Source organism: Syngnathus floridae, chromosome 2, assembly GCF_059516105.1.
Source record: "Syngnathus floridae isolate MCC-2025c chromosome 2, RoL_Sflo_1.0, whole genome shotgun sequence".
Taxonomy (NCBI): Eukaryota; Metazoa; Chordata; class Actinopteri; order Syngnathiformes; family Syngnathidae; genus Syngnathus; species Syngnathus floridae.
Window position 1 is genome coordinate 3,126,346 of NC_142414.1, and position 19,675 is coordinate 3,146,020.

Genomic DNA, 19,675 nt, shown 5'->3' on the forward strand with positions numbered 1-19,675 from the left:
ATACCAAGACACACAAAGAGATTGAAATTACGTTCCCACTATCCCTCGGTGAGATAGTACACATATCCATACAAGCAACACAAAAAAAAACAAGAAGGCATAAACAATGAATAAATAAGAGTGTTGAATAAATGATAAATAAACAAATAATAATAAATAATAATAATAAATATAAGAGGAGCAAACAGACAGTGGACTTGGATATGGTGCTTTAAAGTGTTAATTGCTTTATTTGATGTTTTCTCTATTTTTTATGTTTTGAATATGTTCAAGATAAAGATATAAAAGCATGTTAAGTGATCAACTATACTAAAAATAACATGGGAAGTGGTCAACTATACTTTTAAGTGATATCTTAATAATCAAGTAAAAATTTGTGAAAAAAACACATATATAAGTCGCTCCTGAGTATAAGTCGCCCCCCCACCCAAACTATGAAAAAAACCGCGACTTATAGTCCGGAAATTACGGTATTCATTAGGAAGTATTTATTCTTTATTTCTGACCAAGGGAACTGATGTTATATTGTCCCATTTCACTCATTGTTGAATGTGAGTACCAGTAAACTAGGATTTGACCTAAGAAAATTATGAGCCTCACTTTAAGACAATTCTAAAAATATGGTTACCATGAAGCATCAATGAAGCACAAAAATGTCAAATTGTGCCTGTTATGTTTATCTCCAATTTCTTTCAGTGCAAATAGATATAAATCAGTGTTGTTTCATTTAAAGCCAAATCAATTATCAGCAGACAGGTCTGTTAAAATACTACATTTCAACATTACTTTGAGCTATATTATTGTCATCTCTTTTGATTGCTTTTAGTATTGCAATTAGTTTTAGCTGGTTTTTAGGTCTATTGTTGCCTTTCCTCACCAAAATGCTCGCTGAGATTTTATCATCAATCCATCCAATTATACGGTCTCACTTTTGTGGATCTGTGCATGCAATGCCTTAGAAAGCTCTCAATGTATTTTGTTTTGTGAATAATGACTAAGTAAAGAAACAATTTAAAGATTCAAACCCTGAGCCTTTTCACCATGAGGCAGATGTGCGAACAACACACCCCACCAGCTGCTTTAAATCACTCATGAAAACAAATCAATGAAGTTCTGATGCAACATGCTATCACATTGCCTTGCAGCCATGTTTGTGTTATGGAATTTGTGATATGAGTGTGTTTGTGTTTTCTCTTCTTTCCTTCACCCTCTTGGGGTGCCTGGTGTTGGTGCTTGTGCATTCAGTCAAAGGTGCTGGTGCCGGTGTGGGTGGGTTCTCCAGACCTCTTCCGCATGGTGCTGCGCTACACCAACATGGAAGGCGTAGATATCCGGGGTCGAGTGTCTGTGCTGGAGGATGATGGGAAAAACTTCTGCGCCAACTGTGAGTGCTGCTGCTATCCGATTTCTTTATGCTCTTCATCTTCCTAAATGGTCTTTCAGCTTCATGCCGCCGATGGGGCGTGGCCACAGCTTAGTGCACAAACCTCCTTTTTTGTTTTCTACTCCTCTTGTATCTCTTCCTTTTTCTCTTCTTCCCATACATTCTCCTTTTCCCATTTTTCCTTTTGTCTTCTCTTGTGGATGTTCTTCCTCATCTCATATTGCTTCTTATTGCTTTCGTTGTCGCATCTCTTCTTCCTCTTCCTCCCTTTGTGGATCATCTCTTTTTCTTCTTTCGACCTTTTTCCCCTTCATCCTCCTCTTGTGTCTCCCTCCCCTCATAACTCCTCCCTTTCCTCATCATCACATCAACTTCTTCCCCTCATACTCAGTGGTTTAAAGTGTCTGTACCATGCTATTTTAAGCTTTCCAGTTGATTATAATGGATTGAACCTAATCCAGCACTTTATCGACACCGTATAGTGCCCAAAGTGCTTTACAATGCCTCACATTCACCCATTCACACACATTCATACAGGCGTATATATGATTATGACACAATGGCGGTCTAATTTCTGATGAAATATGAGTTATTTGGATGTCTGTTTCTAACCTGGAAGTACGACGACTGGTTCAATATAACTTTGCTTCCGCTATACTCACACATTTCGTGAGTAGACTCGTGGTGTGTTCAATGACAGCATATTATTCATTCATCTTCCGAACCACTTATCCTCACGAGGGTCAAGAGCATGCCGGTCACCAGCCAATTGCAGAGCACATATGTAAAGGCAAACAGCCATTCACACCCACAGTCACACCTACGGACACTTTGGAGTGGTCAATAGGCCCTCCATGCATGTATTTAGAACGTGAGGAAACCGGAGCACCCAGCAGAAATTCACATAAACATAACATGCACAATCCACACAGGAAGGCCTGAGCCGGAATTGAATACTCCACCTCTGAACTGTGAGGCGGACGTGCTAACCAGTGCCTCACCGTGCAGCCACCGCATATCATATTATCTATAATCTATTATATATTTATTCATGAATTATTTCTCATAAGAATCACTCAATGCTCTACTGTTACCCACAGCCTTTTTTACCTGGCATCAAACTCAGAAAAACATCACATGATCTAAAGTTGCAGGGACAGCTTCTCTAGACTCGTGTTTTGTCTTCAGGGGCAGTACAGACGGTGGCTCTTCACTTCGTGATGTAACAAAGAGAGAACCTGGTTCAGGTGGCGAGGGAAATGAGCAAGAATGCTCCAGAATGAGTAAATGGATGAAAAGACACCTTTGTGGGTGTTTTTGGTGTGGAATAACCATTTTAAAATGGTTCAAAACTCAGAGAAGTTCATATGTTTATATGGGTACACTAAATGGGCTGGTACGCAGCGGTACGGAGTTTAGCTTCTCGTGTACCAGGACACGAGTCCACAGGACACTCTCTTGTTGTATTTCTTGCACTTTGTGAAACGAGTCCTTAAAGTGTACTTTCAGAGGTCCCACATTGAAGTCATAATGGGGAAAGGGAGCAATATTGAAAAGTTTGTTAAATATCTGGTGATTCCATTTTTCTGTCGAGTCTTGTATTTGCCCAAACAATCCCCCTGGTTACCGTTTACTGAATGGCATTAGGAACGGATGTAATATTAAATCGTTGAAAGGGCCGTCCCTTTTACCCACCTCTTATTGAGTGATACATCAGATCGCTTGACCATGGATGGAAAGAAAGGCAAAAAAGGCCTGCTACCTGCCAGACCTTGAGCAAACATGTTGGTTCCTGGTTCCTCATTTGATCTGAGATGTTCCTAACAGCCACCCGGCCAGTACCTGATTCCAATACGTTATTTGTCCCAATTTTGCAGTGTCAATATTGACGACCCCCAAGCATCCATCTAGCCCAGGGGTGGGCAATTAATTTTTCCAAGGGGCCACATGAAAAACCTGAGTCGTGTCAGAGGGCCACACCTATGATAACTTAAACCTGCTCAATTTTCTTCCATTGTAAAATGCACTAAATTATTTATTTTAAATAGTTGGTACTGGTAATTAGAAGAATACAATTATTCTGTTTGTGTTTATATTAAGCTATGTGAAATTGTGGTGTAAAGGTCAAATAAAAAAACAATTATTAATCAGTACAATTTATTCTTAATTATTAATCAATTTATTCTTAACTTCTTTAACGTTTCCTCAAATGACATAGCCGCTCCATCTCTGGGTGTGAAGTTGTATAAAAAGTCCTTGTTGGGCTTGCAGTTTTGCTAGCAACGCATCAGCCTCTGATGCGCCCTGTTTATCAGACAGATGTATTTTTTCTCATGCTTGGTCGTGTAGTGGCGACTCAAATTATATTCTTTCAACACAGCGACCTGTGTACCACAAATCAGGCACATGGCTTTACCTTTCATTTCTGTAAAGAAATACTTGGCAGTCCATGTCTTGTTGAAAACACGGCGCTCCTTGTCAACTTTACTTCGCACTGTTCACCTTCACGCACAGCTCACATACACGTACGCTACAAGGAAGTGCGACACCTTTCAAAATAAAAGCGAAACAGTTGTATTGTACGCACGACACTAATTTATTTATTTATTTTAAATTACCATTGGGCTCATGCGGGCCGGACAGGGACGCACAAAGGGCCGGATGTGGCCCGCGGGCCGTAATTTGCCCAGGTTTGATCTAGCCAGTAGACAAAATCTAGCAAATCTGAAGTATGCCCTTTTCAGACGACACGGAGTTTTGTCATTGACGGCGGTCGTGCTGTCAGGCTACAAGATAAATACAATCGTGTGTCTTGATATGTCACACTACATGTCAGTCACCAACCAGACCCCTCCAATCGTTACGTGCTTTCTACAAGATTCAGTCCGTCGGAGACTTAGACTTTATTCTAATGATGGTAAAGGCACCTTCATAAACCTTGGTGGATTTGGACAGGTCTTAGTAATTTGAGCTCAGCGAGACAAAGTGGGAGACAAAGTCTATCATTCACCTTCGCAAAGGAGCAACCAGAAGCCAGCACTAAGCAAGGGACTGTATTGAAAACAATTGCAATGTTATTGACGTTCATGAACGAGTCAGCGTAGAGCAGTGCTTCTCAGTCATTTTCTGTGATGCCTCCCCCCTAGGGAGAAGAAAACATTTTGCGCCCCCCCATGTTATTAACATTAAATAAATAAAAATAAAATAAAAAAGAAAGATCAATTTACAATAAAGAATAACTTTATTAATAACATTTTTTTTAGTCTGTAACAGAACAGATTCAATGGGCATCACTTCGCCTGAAATTAAAAACTAAATTATAATTATATAAACTATAAACATTCATGACCAACTGCCATTTTATGCTGAAAAAATACAATAAAAATAATAATAAACATACATAATATTAAATTAAAAAACAACAATATATAATATCAAATCACCAACATTAACTCAGGAGCACAATATATAAAACATTTTAACCTACAAAACAAAAATGAATAAAACAATTTGTGCTGTTTTTTTTTTAATCAAAATGAGGCAGCATGACGGAGACCATATCCACGGGTGCAGGTAGTATCAGCTCTTCTGCAATGGTGTGTTTTTTTTTTTTTTGCACTGAGCAATTTGGTACGCTGCTTTATATGATGCTGACAGTGCTTGCTGTTTGACTGAAGTAGCATTCACTAAGTGGGATGATTGTTGGCAATATTCTGCCCGTTTTGCTGAAAGACCTCAAGCATCTTATCAGCGCGAATGGGGTGCAATGACTTTAAGTGCCGCCTTAATTTATTTGGCTTCATACTGTCCGCTGCCAAGATTGTAAGGCACAGTAAACACACCGGTCTTTCCTCATCTCCCATTGTAGTCACACTGAAACCGACCGCTACGTACTCGTCATCATAATTCCTTGTGTTAGCTTTCGTGTGACTCTCAATTCGCTTATCTCCGTCTGTCTCCGCCGTTCTTTTCAACCCGGTTAAATATTTTTCCATGGTGTCCCACTGGACTTTTTACCGCCTGCTCTGTGCTGTGTGTGCGTATGTTCCGTGCGCTCTACACTGTAGAGCGAATATTCCTTGCGCACACTATTACAGTGATACCGCCACTCCCACCTACTGCCGTGGATGTCTAATTACCCTTTAATCTAGTACAGCCAAAAGAAAAGTATGTTCCATGGTGTCTCACGCGCCCCCCTTGGTAACACACTGTGCGCCCCAGGGGGGCACGCCCGACTATTTGAGAAGGACTGGCGTAGAGGAACACGGGTGTAGAATACGAGTGGGCTATGAAAGTGTGCTCCGCTCATTTCCTATCTCCATGTAAACAATGGCCAGCTATGTAGGCTAGATTTGTGATGCGGTGAAAGTTACAGTACCTTGTGTGGCCGACAATCTCCTCTTTCTTCACTGCTTCCTCTTCTTTTGCCTTCTTCTTCCTGCCCTCGTCTCTTCCTCCCTTCATTTTTACAACATTCTCAAACATGTTTTTGTCACACAAAAATAAACCTAAGTGAAACAAACCGGATTCAGTTGAAGTCGGGAAATTGTGTAAAATGTAAATAAAAACAAAATACAATGATTTGAAAATCCTTTTCAACCTATATTCAATTGAATACACTATAATACGCTACAAAGATAACTACTGGGCAGAATGGCTCTTCAAATGACGGACAAAGTTTGAAGTTGTTGTCTGGCTGTCTGAAATGTTTCTGTTGCATATCTTGCACTGTGCTGTCCATCTTTTGCCGTCATAAAGGTAATTACGATAGCCGAAGGTGATGACTCGCAGTACCGCTCCCGCTGACATGTTTGTGCATGTCTGATATAAAGGGGCGTGATTCTCCAATAAACACGTTAGGTACGTAGAGAGGGCACGACTGATTGATTGACAGGGTAGTGATCCAATCATTACAACGCCATTCTCAGCCTGCGCTCCTACCATGTTATATTATTTTTTAAAATGTATTATTAATTTTATATTCAAACTGAAAACATAAACAAAATAACTCTGAAGTCATTCAAGTGATCGTGTCTCAAGTCAAGTCCCGGGTCTTTAACTTCCAAGACCAAGTCGAGTCTCAAGTTTTTTTATTTTTTGTCAAGTCAAGTCACAAGTCATCAAAACAGCGACTCGAGTTGACTCGAGTCCAAGTCACAGTGACTCCAGTCCTCATCGCTGCGTCTGAGGGATTGAAGGTCACGGTCATTCAGTCTTGGTTTCCGGCCGTGGTGCTTACGTGCAGTGATTTCACCAGATTCTCTGAACCTTTTGATGATATTATGGACCGTAGATGTTGAAAACCCTAAATTCCTTGCAATTTTGCTTTGAGAAATGTTGTTCTTCAACTGTTCAACTATTTTCTCAGGCAAAGTGGTGAACCTCGCCCCATCCTTGCTTGTGAATTACTGAGCATGTTTGGGGAAGCTCCTTTTATACCCAATCATGGTACCCACTTATTCCCAATTAGCCTGATCACATGTGGGATTTTCCAAATAGGTGTTTGATGAGCTTTTCTCAGCTTTCTCAGTATTTTTTGCCACCTTTCCCAACTTCTACTGGACGTGTTGCAGCCATGAAATTCTAGGTTAATTATTATTTGCCAAAAAACAATTAAGTTTATCAGTTTGAACATTAAATATGTTGTCTTTGTAGTGTATTCAATTGAATATGGGTTGAGAAGGATTTTCAAATCGTTGTATTTTGTTTTTATTTACATTTTACACAATTTCCCAACTTCAACTGAATCCGGTTTGTACTATAATAATGTTGATGATCTTCCAGGTTCTGAGCAGTCCAAGCAGATTGTCTTTGCTCCCACCACGGGCCCAAGCTTTGTCAACATTCCCCAGAACAACTTTGTGGAACCATTTGTTCTCAACCCTGGAGCTTGGGCAGTGTTCATAGAGGCTGAAGGAGTTCTCCTTGTGAGATTCATGAGTCATTATGCCTTGAATATGTGTCTGTGTGTGTGTGTGTGTGTGTGTGTGTGTGTGTGTGTGTGTGTGTGTGTGTGTGCGCGTATGTGTGTGTGTGTGTGTGTTTGTGTTTTAGTGTGTGCGTGTGTTTGTGTGTGTGCGTATGCTTGTGCGTGTGCATATGTGTGTGTGTATAATAATGACATAATAATCCTTTTGCTCAGGATTTTTTGGTCCTTCTGCCAAGCTCCTACTACGAGGCTCCCATCCTGCAAATGCATATTACAGACCCATGCATGTTCAGCTCTCCACTGGATGCTAGCCACAAGTAAAAATGTTGCTTTTGCTTGTTTCCTATGTGCTACAACTATTATATATTTTTTTGTGTCTCAGCAGCTGCTTACAATACACGTACTTGTCTCTGGACGCCTTCCCTTCTGTGTCTGGCAATGACGCCATTTGTCGCTATGACAACCACCTGCCACGCCCCTGCCCCACCGAAAGGCTTACTCTTCGCCATCCGAACATGGCTGTCTGCAGTGGCTACGATGTAAGAGCATGAATTCCTGTGTTTGTCTCTGGGCTTGCATTAATATAGCACAAATTAGAAGCTCTTCACAATAATACAATAATAACAAGTGACAGTGTAGCGATGGTAATGAGAATTCAGATGAGAGAATCGTAGTCGGCGATCGCACATGTTTGTAAACGCCCTTTAAAATGCACTTACGTGGTTTAGTGTAGATGATTTTTTATTAAAACTAAATAATGCATTTTCGACACCGCTTGTCCCCACGGTTGTGCTTGAGCCTATCCCAGCAGTCACCGGGCAGTAGGCGGGGTACACCCTGAACTGGTTGCCAGCCAATCTCAGGGCACACAGAGACGAACAACCCCTTTGCACTCGTATTCACACTTAGGGAGAATTTGGAGAGCTCAATCGGCCTACCAAGCCTGTTTTTGGGATGTTGGAGGAAATCAGCGTGCCCGGAGAAAACCCATGTGGGCACGGGGGGAACATGCAAACTCCACACGGAGGGCCGGAGGTGGAATCGAACCCGCACCCTCCTAACTGTGAGGCGGACGTGCTAACCAGTGCGACACTGAGCTGCCAAATAATGCATATATGCACTGAATTCGTTCCTACACTGAGTGGGGTAAACGGTTCTCAAAAAGCCTGACCACTTGCGACAAGGCCATTTTTGCAGCAGACAGAAAACAGTGTGAAAAGGCCGCAGAGAGAGCAATATATATGTACCGTATTTTCCGCACCATAAGGCGCTTCGGGTTAAAATGTGCAGACTCAATTCCGGGAGTTTGTTAAATAAAGAGCCGGTTACCAAACCCACGTCTTAACTGTGCTTAATTCACACATAGGATGCACCACATTATACGGTGTATGCATGCCATAACTTTCGGTAAAAAAACAAAACAAAAAAAACGTCACGGGAGCAAGACAGTGAGTTCAGTTGTAATTTATTGTACTGTTTAATCATGTATTGTATTGTACTCACATTGTTAATCGATATCAATACGCAAATCCATCAAAGTCCTTATCTTCTATCCAAATTAAACAGTTAGGGTACATACTCTGTGTTATGTACAATCCTCTCATTGGTTTTCTGCCCCGATCTACGTAAAACGTAATGTCCTTTGATTGGTTCATCAGGTCAACATATTATGCCAGTATATTACGTCTCTGTGTGGCGGAAACAAAACAAAACGATTTACAGATTTTGGAATACGGTCCACACAAAAGGCGCACCCTCGTTTTTTGGAAACATTTAAGGGTTTTAAGTGCGCCGTCTGGTGCCGAAAATACGGTAATTTAGGATTGCTATGGCAAGGATGTACTGCATAAAAGCGGTTCTTGTCCTACAAAGACCAAGATTCTTTGCAGAGAGATCAAGAACAAGGAAGAACACAAACCAGTAGCTCGTTCGATGGAGGTAACTTGACTTAGCTTGGTATCACCCAAGTGGTGAGTCAAAGGGAGAATTACGTCATCTGTTCCCAAAATAGCGCCGTGTATTAAATGATAACCAGCAGCATTATGTTGGCACAAAAATGGGAACACCATATATTGACCAAATTTTACAATATTGCTCCCTATCCCCATCAAGACCTCAATGTGGGATCTCCTGAGGTACACTTTGAGGTGATCATCTGTGCAGTAAGTGTGTGATGGAAGCAGTGAGAGTCTCTGTCCAGCATGGAGGATAGGATAGGTTGGCTTTGCTCTACTCTCACCTCCTCCACAAGTTGCAGAGGGCATCTGCGAACGGAGCTGGGCCTCTGAATGATCTTCCTGTTAGCTGCTGTGATGCTGCCCCCCCAGCAGACCATGCCAAAATGACAAAGGCCACCACTGAGTCAAAGAAGGTCTTAAGGAGTGCCCTTAAACTTAAAAAAAAGTTAAAGTCCCAACGATCGTCATCACACACACATTTGGGTGTGGTGAAATTTGTCCTCTGCATTTAACCCATCCCCATGTGATTTTGATCCATCCCCTGGGGGAGAGGGGAGCAGTGAGCAGCAGCGGTGCCGCGCTCGAGAATCATTTGGTGATCTAACCCCCCAATTCCAACCCTTAATGCTGAGTGCCAAGCCGGAAGGCAATGGGTCCCATTTTTTTATAGTCTTTGGTATGACTCGGCCAGGGTTTGAACCCACAACCTTCCAGTCTCAGGGCGGACACTCTACCACTAGACCACTGAGCTGCACCACATAAAACCTCAGCCTTCTGAGAATATACTGTCTACTCTGTCCTTTTTTGTAAAGTGTGTTTGTGTTATGGGTCCAGTCCAGATTATTGTTCAGATGAACACCCAGGTTACCATCTCAATGGTCACACACAATCTCAAACCTATAAAAGAATCACTAAAACATATGTTACTTGATACTTGTATGATATTATGAATATATGGGCCAATTTGGCATTCGACAAGCCCACCACCTAAAAAGACTTAAATATCGGACCTTGAATAACTTCTAACAAGAAACAATCAGCCAGATGATGATTAGTGCTTTCTTTCGCTCCAATAAGGCTAGTGTGCCAGAGGGGACAAATCCTTGACTGGCCCCCAGTCAGTCACAGAGCACATACTATGTACAAGAGACAACTGTTTATAATTCTTTGTATTTAAGATGTATAACTTATACTTCTTAGGGTTTATGTTGTCGAAAATTGCACGGTAAAATATGAATTGAAAATGTTTTTTTCATGTAAGTATTTATTAGTATTTTACCCTAAATTTTCTTCCAGCGCTACTAAAATTTCAAGTTAGTGGCTGCTGTGTTCCTAGTAAAAAATGTTAATCTAGAGACCAGCTCTCACTAATAGCCAGTCTTTATTGCTTGAAGTTGGCTGTTTCGTTTACCTCGCGCCGTACCAGTCCCACTTTGTAACATTGGGAATATGCCGCCAGAAAAGGTCTGCTTTTATTGTGACAAATTGGCAATAGAAGCATTACATTTTCCCATGATGCTTAGACACAGAAGCAGAAAGTAGTTCTAGTTCTGGTTTGTTGAAAACATAGAGGCCTGTTAGCAATAACTTGTAAATAAGAATGCACACATAAATGTGAAAATATACTATAGGAAGGAATTTAAGTTAACATTTACCACTCAGTCCCGCAGACTGCAATACTTATCCTCATTGAAACATTGGAAACTCACCACGAAAAATAGCTCACATTAGGCAAGTAGGGCTACATTTCCAATGAGTCTTATACACGAAATCAGAAAGCAATCTAGTTGCGATATGACAGAAACTCAATGCGCCTTCTAGCAATTGGATTTGGATAAGTATGAGAATGCCGCCATAAAAAGAAATGAATTGTCAAAGTCAAAGTCTGCTTTATTGTCAATTTCTTCACATGCCAAGACATGCAAAGACATCGAAATTACGTTTCCCACTATCCCACGGTGACAAGACATAGTACACAATATACTACATACAAGTAAACAACACAAAAAGTAAAAACAAGAAGGCACAAACAATGAATAAATAAGAGTGATGAATAAATAATAAATAAACAAATAACATAATAAATAAGAGGCGCAAAAATGGAGCAAGTGTGCATACAGCAGACAGTCAGAATATAGCGCAAAAGTACAGGACGTTTCACAGGAGGGGTGTTAGAGTTGCGCTCACTCCAACTTATTTTGCAAGAACCACACGGGAGACAAACAAGTCCTTATAGGCACCTGCAGGAGGAGAGTTCACCCGTTGAAGGAATGAAGTCTGCCTCTCCCTCCAGCAAGGGCATATTTATTAAGAAAAACAGAGTGGGGGTAAGAGTGGACTGGATAGAGAAAGCCCTTGTCCTCTAGTCAAAGCATATAAGGGGGTGTTTTACGACGTTGTGTAGGATGGGACAAGCTAGGTTATTTATTACAGGTTACATTCCAACATAATCATACGATAAGGATAATCTGAAAAACCCTGACATCTCCCTCCTGCTTTGTCATATGATTATGCCACCCCAAACAAAAAAGTCAAGCAAAAAAAAAAAAATATATATATATATATATAAAATGAAGAAAGAAGAATAGTAAAAATAAAAAACAACAAACAATGATAGCAACACTCTCCAGTGAAGATGAGGTATTACCTTAATACCCCAGATCAAATTTATTGGGTAAGCGAAAAACCTGCTGGGCAGATGTTATTAGCAGGAAAATTCTCACACGGTCCCTCTGCCTTAGGCGACCAGAATGCTATCAATAAAGAAAAAATAAAAAGAAAAACACAGAAACAGTACATCATTGTATCCATCACTTGCGAAGCATTTTCGATGGTCAAATTATCAAGTTTCTGTAAAACATGCCCAGCAGAACAGCATCTACGCATCCATTTCATTATCGTCATCACATCCGTCATCTCTAAGAAGTTGTATATGAACTTGGGCTACAGTAGAAGACACAAACCTCGTCACAGCAGGCTTCAAACATGGGATAACAGGTCATAAACAAGCACAACACCACCAGCACAACAAGCACAGGAGACAGCAATTTCAACAGTAGTTGCCACCAGTTGCCAGAGAATAGCCATGAAAAGAAATCAAACTGATGTGGGACCTTGTCATTAGACATGGCCTGCTGTAAGTTCTTCAGTTAATTCATGGCGTCGTTGATGTGGGTGTCATTTTCTTCCGGTATGTATGTGCAACAGGAAGTCCCAATGATGTGGCACACACCACCTTGTGCTGCCGTCAACAAGTCCAGAACCATCCTGTTTTGCAAGACCATCAGTCTAATAGCCTGAATCTCTCTATTTTGTCCATCGTCGACTTGTAGTGAGAGATTCACAAAGTATTGAAAACGATCGTTCAGTGTCTCGATGAAGAGTGATTGTTTCCCAACCCCAATCTGAGGAAAGAGCGCAAGAACAACTTTGTCTCCGACGGACCATACTTTATGGTCGTCTGGAACGTTCGCACCCCAGACAGGGTCATGAGGGTCAAAGGTTGCAACTGCCCTGCGTCGACGTCCAGAAAAGTTGTGTGCTTCTGTCAGCTGATGATGTCATATCCTGTAGGTGTGGTCCGTCACCCACACTGGTGCACACACTCCTGTCCAGTTGGCGGGCAGCATCGGATAAACCTTGTGACCACAAAGCCACCAGCCATTCTGTATGAAGTATGTTCCGTTCGATGGTGCAGCCATGTTGGTCAGAGAGCCCTCACCACCTGAAATGGCTCTCTTATCTTGACACTCATCGGTGATGTCCAAAGCTCCCATCCAGTTTCCTCCTGGAGAGCAGTCATCGTTAATGCAGACGTGGGTCCCGTTACCTTGAATGCAACATGTGTAATTCACTCCAGCTGGTCTCTTTGTGTCGGCCACTTGCGGTATTGTTTGTCCTTTAACAGTCACATTGAGATTTGTCCAGAATAGCTGATCACAGGCACCGTTTGCAAGTCCAGGGCGGTAAGGGTCGGCATCCTTGACTGTGACAGCAGTTGATATCCAACACCTCCCATGGATGCCATACATTTCGCTTCAGTGACATTCATTGCTCTGGCCTCCAAGTGAACTTGCGTGGAGGAAGGGGGGAGTTTTGAACACACATAACACCCCTCCTGTGTGTGAGCTCTCACAGTGAACTTCACATACCGGTACCAAGTGTTGGTTTCGTATGGGTTTCTGGGGTCCCATGACCAGTCCTCAAAGTTCTCATCATGCGACCATCGTTTTCCACGGTCAACATTGTCACTTGGTCTGTTCAGATGAGTCCATAGACCATAGCACGCTCCAACCACAACGCAGCAGAGGATCCATCTGGCATATGGAGCCCCGTTGCTACTAGGATGGCAGAGACACCGGGACATCCCCTCGCCTAGCGGAGTGGGGATCGTTGTTTGCTTCACCAACATTGAGACACGCCACCCTTAACGATGGGGCTCCTTTGTAGTTAGCCTTCCCCACCACTCCGAATTAGGGGTCCGGCACTCTCTGCAACTTGCAGTGGCTGAGGTGAATCCAACTGGGCCATTGAGAAATCTTTACTGTCGTGGGGTTAGCAATCAAAACTTGGAACGGTCCCTCCCACCGTGGGCTGGCCCAGTTCTTTCTTTTGATGATCTTGATGTAGACCCAGTCTCCTGGATTGATAGGGTTGTCCACCTGTGAGTGCGAGAGTTCAGGCAGCAGTAAATTTGCATTTGACACATCTTTCAGTTTGAGCGACCTGATTAGATAATCTGCCAAGGACTGTTCTTCATCTGCTTTTTGCAAATCTGCAGGGAACACTGGTAGTCTATATGGTCTCCCATGTATGATTTCAAAAGGTGTTAGTCCTTCTGAAGTGGGAGTAATTCTCATATAGAGCTTCACTAAGTCGAGGCACTCTGGCCAAGGTCTGCCTGTTGTTTCCATGCATTTTTTTAACCTGGTTTTGATGGTGAAGTTTGCCCGTTCAACCAGGCCAGCGCTTGAAGGATGCCAAGCGCAGTGTTTTTTTTAACGTTATCCCAAAGTGTACAGCCGTGTTCTGCACAACTTGGTTCACAAAGTGTGGACCATTGTCACTGTAAATGGTTTGGGGGATACCATGAGTCGGTATGATGGCTTTGCAAATGGCTTTTGCCACTGTTAAGGCATCTGCGCGTTTAGATGGAACTATTTCCACCCATTTGGAAAATGCATCAATCGTCACTAGGCAGTATTTGTGAGGTCCACTTTGTGTGAGTTCAATAAAATCCATATGCATGATTTGAAATGGATAAGACGGTTTTGGAAATGAGCCTCTCTTAGGTCTCATGTTTCCTTGTGGATTATGTTTCACGCAAACAGGACATGCTTTACAAATTTTTTTCAAGTAAGCATCTAAAACAAAGGTAGTGAATTGTTGATGTATGATGGACTTCATCCCTCCTGTCGACACATGGCAAGGCCCATGTGTCGCAAGTGCTGCTGCCTTAAAAAGTGATTTTGGTAAAACAGGTTTGTCATCAATGCGGTGGATATTATCTGTATCCACTATTGCACCTTTTGTCGTCCACATTCGTTTTTCCGCCACTGGAGCATTGCCCTGCATATCTGTCAGTATAGTTTTATCTATGAGTTGCGTGTCCTCTGAATCCATTAAAAAAAAATCATGGCCATGTCTCCCTGCTGCTGCTTCTTACGCAATTTTGTCTGCTAATCTGTTTCCATTTGAGACTTCATCTCTGCCTGTGGTGCGAGCAGCACATTTACACATAGCTAGTTTAGCAGGTAAAAGAATGGCCTGCAACAAGTCTTTTCACAAGGAGGCATTGGTAACCGGTTTACCGGTTGATGTTGTCATCCCTCTGCGCTCCCATTGTTTTGCAAAATAGAACAAAGTAGAAAACGCATACTGACTGTCTGTGTATACAGTGACTTCCTTATCTTCCGCTAATTGACAAGCTCTTGTTAGTGCAATTAGCTCAGCAGCCTGTGCTGACCTGTTGTATGGAAGCTTCTCTGCTTCAACAATCTGGTTTGGCAATTTCACAATTGCATAACCACTTTGATTGTTTCCCTTTAGGATCCTTTGAACATGAACCATCCACAAGCCACTTTTCCCCTTTGTCAAGTGGCCTGTCACTTAAATCTTCTCTGGGCAGCTGTAGATGTTCTGTACCATCCAAACAGTAATGTGGGGTTCCATCCCCTGGCAACGGGATCAACGTTGCCGGGTTAAGGATTGTGCATGTCTTTATCACCATATTTGGTTGTGACAGAAGTATAGCAGTGAAGGACAGATGTCTGGCTGGTGACAAAAAGTTCATTTTGCTTTGCAGCAGCAACACATCTACAGCATGTGGAACGAGCAGCTCCATTTTGTGAAAGAGCACCACATCTGCAGATTGTCCCCCTGCTAGCGCTGCCGTGTATACCGCTTGGACACAGTCTGGCAAAGACAGAGCCACTGGATCCAGTTTTTTTTAATAAAATGCAATTGGTCTTAGTTTGCTGCCATGACTCTGCAGCAACACTGAGGTCATAAAACCATTCCTGCAGTCTGCTGTTTGCACAAAGGTTTTATTGTAGTCTGGCAAGATAAGAGTTGTGGTTTCCATCAGAGCCTGTTTCAGCACTACAAAAGCATCATCCGCTACTGGTGTCCACATTATTTTGTCTGTCATTGCCATGGGGACCCCATGCGCAATATCCAGCAGCGGTTGTGTTTTTTCCGCATAATGTGGGATCCATGCTCTGCAGTAATTGCAGAGCCCCAAAAATGACATCGTTTGTTTTTTTGTTTCAGGTTTTGGTGCATCTGCAATAATCTGCTTTCTGGTTCTCTGTATCTGTCTTCCAGAAGTCGACAAAGTGTGACCTAAATAGTTCACTTCCTGTCTGACCCATTGTAACTTATTTTTGCTCACTTTATTCCCTCTTTTGCAGAGATAGTGTAACAATGCTAAGGAGTCTGCCTTGCAAGCAGCTTCAGTTTCAGAGGCTACCAGGAGATCATCTACATAAACTAGAAGTTGGCTTTTGTTTGACATCTGAAAATCAGCCAAACAGGCCATGATAGCTTGAATGAAAATAGTTGGACTATCAGCAAATCCTTGTGGCAATCTGGTGTATGTATAGCTTTGTCCTTTAAAGGTAAAAGTGAACCAAAACTGTGAGTCTGGGTGAATTGGCACTGAGAAAAATGCATTGCTGAGATCAATTACTGTGAAAAACTTCTGATTAGGTTTCAAAGTGTTCAGAAGTGTGTATGGGTCAGGCACATTGGGTGCTCTTGTCTGCACTGCATCATTCACTGCTCGTAAATCTTGTATCATTCGCCAATCAATTTTGTTGGCCTTTTGGACTGGAAAAATGGGAGTGTTGCAAGGAGAATCCGCGCACTCCCTAATGATTCCTCCTGTCAAAAGATCATTTGTAACAGGGGCAATCCCATTCATTGCTTCCTGTTTTAAAGGATATTGCTTAACTCTTGGACGCCACTCTGATCTTGGTTTGATCTGTACTGGGGAAATGGACTTTAAAAGTCCTACACCAGATGGGCCCTTGGTCCACCTCAGCCTCATCACCTTTCATCTTTCTAACTTTTGTCTTTTGGATTTGTTCTCTTCTCTCTTGTGAAGCTTTCAACCACATTTTAGCACAATCCAATTCTTTCTCTTTTCTTTTCTTTTTTAGTCCATTTGTCTTTCTATCCACACTCTCTTCCAAAACATCAACTACTATCTTCCACACTTCAACTTTCAACTTCCCTTCTACTCCATACTTTTTCTTCCACTTCGGCATATATTGCATACAATTAAGAAATCTACTCGCCATGTACTTCTCATCTCCGTCAAGAGGTAGAGATTTAGCGTTTTTATTTCCCATCTTAATTTTAGTAGTTTTAGGTTTTACAATTTCTTTTTCTCAAAAATATTATTATTATTATTATTTCTTTATTTATTTATTTCTTTGAGGATCCTCAATGCAGGTTTAAATTGACCTTTCAACAAATTACTAGCCTGTATTATTGCCGTGGATCAATGCTAGAACTGCTATTTAGTCAATTTATCCTACCAGTCACAATCTCAACCACACAAACTCAAGCGCTTTTTATTTTTAGGCCTATTCAGGATGGGTGTAAAACCCTTCCAAACAGCTTAGAAAAACGGACAAAAAAAAGAATCTACGCCCTTCTTCAATTAGGGAAAAGAAGCTCTGTTTTTTCTTAGCCCGTTCCTTCCACTGGGACTAGAATCCCAACTGTGTCATGGCTTGGAAAAACCAAAGCCGTATCCTCATAGCCCGGACAAACCAAAGCCGTATCTCATAGCTCGGACAAACCAAACCCGTATCTCGTGCACCTGTGGCTTTTTACGCATTTCACAACAACACAATCACACAACTTCAGGCCTTTAACTTACTTGTCCCCTGGTTCGTTGCACTGCCGGGTCCCGTCAATCCACCCCTGTCAGACGAAAGCAGACCTAAGATGCTGGCCCAGCGAAGAATTTCCTTCCCAGGTCTTTCTTTACCAGGTCCAGCTAATGGACACTGGCCCGTCGACGGTGTACAGCGTGTCGTCCTCCGTCAGCCAGATGGCGGGTATTAGAGGTCCCGGGTTTCGGCACCAAAATGTTAGAGTTGCGCTCACGCCAACTTAGTTTGCAAGAACCACACAGGAGACAAACAAGTCCTTTTAGGCACCTGCAGGTGGAGAGTTCACCCGTTGAAGGAATGAAGTCTGCCTCTCCCTCCAGCAAGGGCATATTTATCAAGAAAAACAGAGTGGGGGTAAGAGTGGACTGGATAGAGAAAGCCCTTGTCCTCTAGTCAAAACATATCAGGGGGTGTTTTACGACGTTGTGTAGGATGGGCCAAGCTAGTTTATTTATTACTGGTTACATTCCAACATAATCATACGATAAGGATAATCTGAAAAACCCTGACAAGGGGGGAGAGAGTTCAGGATCCTAACAGCCCGGAGTATGAAGCTGTTGGCCAGTCTGGTGGTGCGGGAGCGCAGACTCCTGTACCTCTTCACCAGAGGGCAGAGGATCAAACAAGGAGTGAGCAGGGTGACTCACATCACACACAATCGTGGTCACTTTGCGGGTGAGATGGGAGGTGTAAATGTCCTTCAGGGAGGGGAGTGAGGCACCAATAATCTTACTACCTGTGGTCACTATGCGCTGCAGGGCCTTCATGTTGCATTTAGTGCAGCTCCCACCCCACACAGTGATACTACTGGAGAGGATGCTCTCAATGGTGCCACAGTAGAATGAGGTCATGATGGCCGGAGGAGCACTCGCTCGCCTTAGTTTCCACAGGAAGTACAGGCGGCGCTGAGCTCTCTTCGCCAGTGACGCAGTGTTGGTGGTCCAGGAGAGGTCCCCACTGATGTGCACCCCCAGGAATCTGGTGCTGCTCACTCTCTCCACCACAGCACCGTCGATGGTCAGTGGTAGGTGTTGGGTGCGACCCTTCCGGAAGTCAACAACAATCTCCTTGGTCTTGTCGACGTTCAGCAGGAGGTTGTTGTCCCTGCACCACGTGGCCAGAAGGTCGACCTCCGACCTGCATTGAGTCTCGTCGCCCCCGGTGATGAGACCCACCAGAGTCGTGTCGTCGGCATATTTCAGCACGCGGTTGCTACTGTAAGTCGCAGTGCAGTCATGTGTCAGCAGAGTGAAGAGCAGCGGACTGAGCACACAGCCTTGGGGGGCCCCTGTGCTCAGCGTGATGTTGGCGGAGATATTGTCTACAACACGAACTACCTGAGGCCTCTGACAGAGGAAGTCCAGTAGCCAGTTTCAGAGGTAGGTACTGAGGCCCAGCTTGTCGAGTTTGCAGATGAGTCGCTGTGGTACAATGGTGTTGAATGCAGAACTGAAGTCCACAAATAGCAATCTCACATACGAATCCCTCCTCTCCAGGTGGGTGAGGGTTGAGTGGAGGGCAGAGCAGATGGCATCCTCAGAGGACCGCTTGGCTCGGTACGCAAACTGGAAGGGGTCTATGGTGGGGGGGGGGATGATGGACCTGATGTGCTCCATGACAAGCCGCTCAAAGCACTTCATGATGATGGGTGTCAGTGCCACGGGGCGGTAGTCATTGAAGCAGGATGGAGCAGGTTTCTTCAGCACAGGTACGACGGTGGCAGCCTTGAAACATGAAGCGATGATGGCCTGCTGCAGGCAAATGTTAAAGTTGTCCGTGAAGACACCCATCAGCTCCCCAGCGCAGTCATTCAACCTTACGGGTGTTGATAGCGGCAAGTGTCCTCCTCACGCTATCGGCAGAGAGGCACAGGGGCTGCTCGTGTGGAGGGGTAGGGGTCTTTGCGGGCAAGTGCTGTTCTAAGCGTCGAAGCGAGCAAAGAAGCGGTTCAGATTGTTGAGCAGACGGATGTTGCCCTCACAGCTCTGCGGCACGGGCT

At 43.2% G+C, this 19,675-nt stretch overlaps 1 protein-coding gene across 7 annotated transcripts in view; it reads left to right on the forward strand.

The window, feature by feature from the left end:
* lama5 (laminin, alpha 5) overlaps window positions 1-19,675 on the forward strand; it is a 347,871-nt gene that overhangs the window by 166,369 nt on the left and 161,827 nt on the right. For 6 of the 7 annotated variants that reach the window (XR_015863095.1, XM_088398876.1, XM_088398835.1 and 3 more), the window contains 4 exons: window positions 1,246-1,384; window positions 7,169-7,311; window positions 7,527-7,630; window positions 7,696-7,852. Coding sequence is in view for 6 of the 7 variants with exons in the window: in XM_088398876.1 (XP_088255002.1) it covers window positions 1,246-1,384; window positions 7,169-7,311; window positions 7,527-7,630; window positions 7,696-7,852 (543 nt within the window). In the remaining variant the exon portion in view is untranslated. The remainder of the gene's footprint in view (window positions 1-1,245; window positions 1,385-7,168; window positions 7,312-7,526; window positions 7,631-7,695; window positions 7,853-19,675) is intronic. The other variant, XM_088398844.1, reaches the window with a different exon arrangement.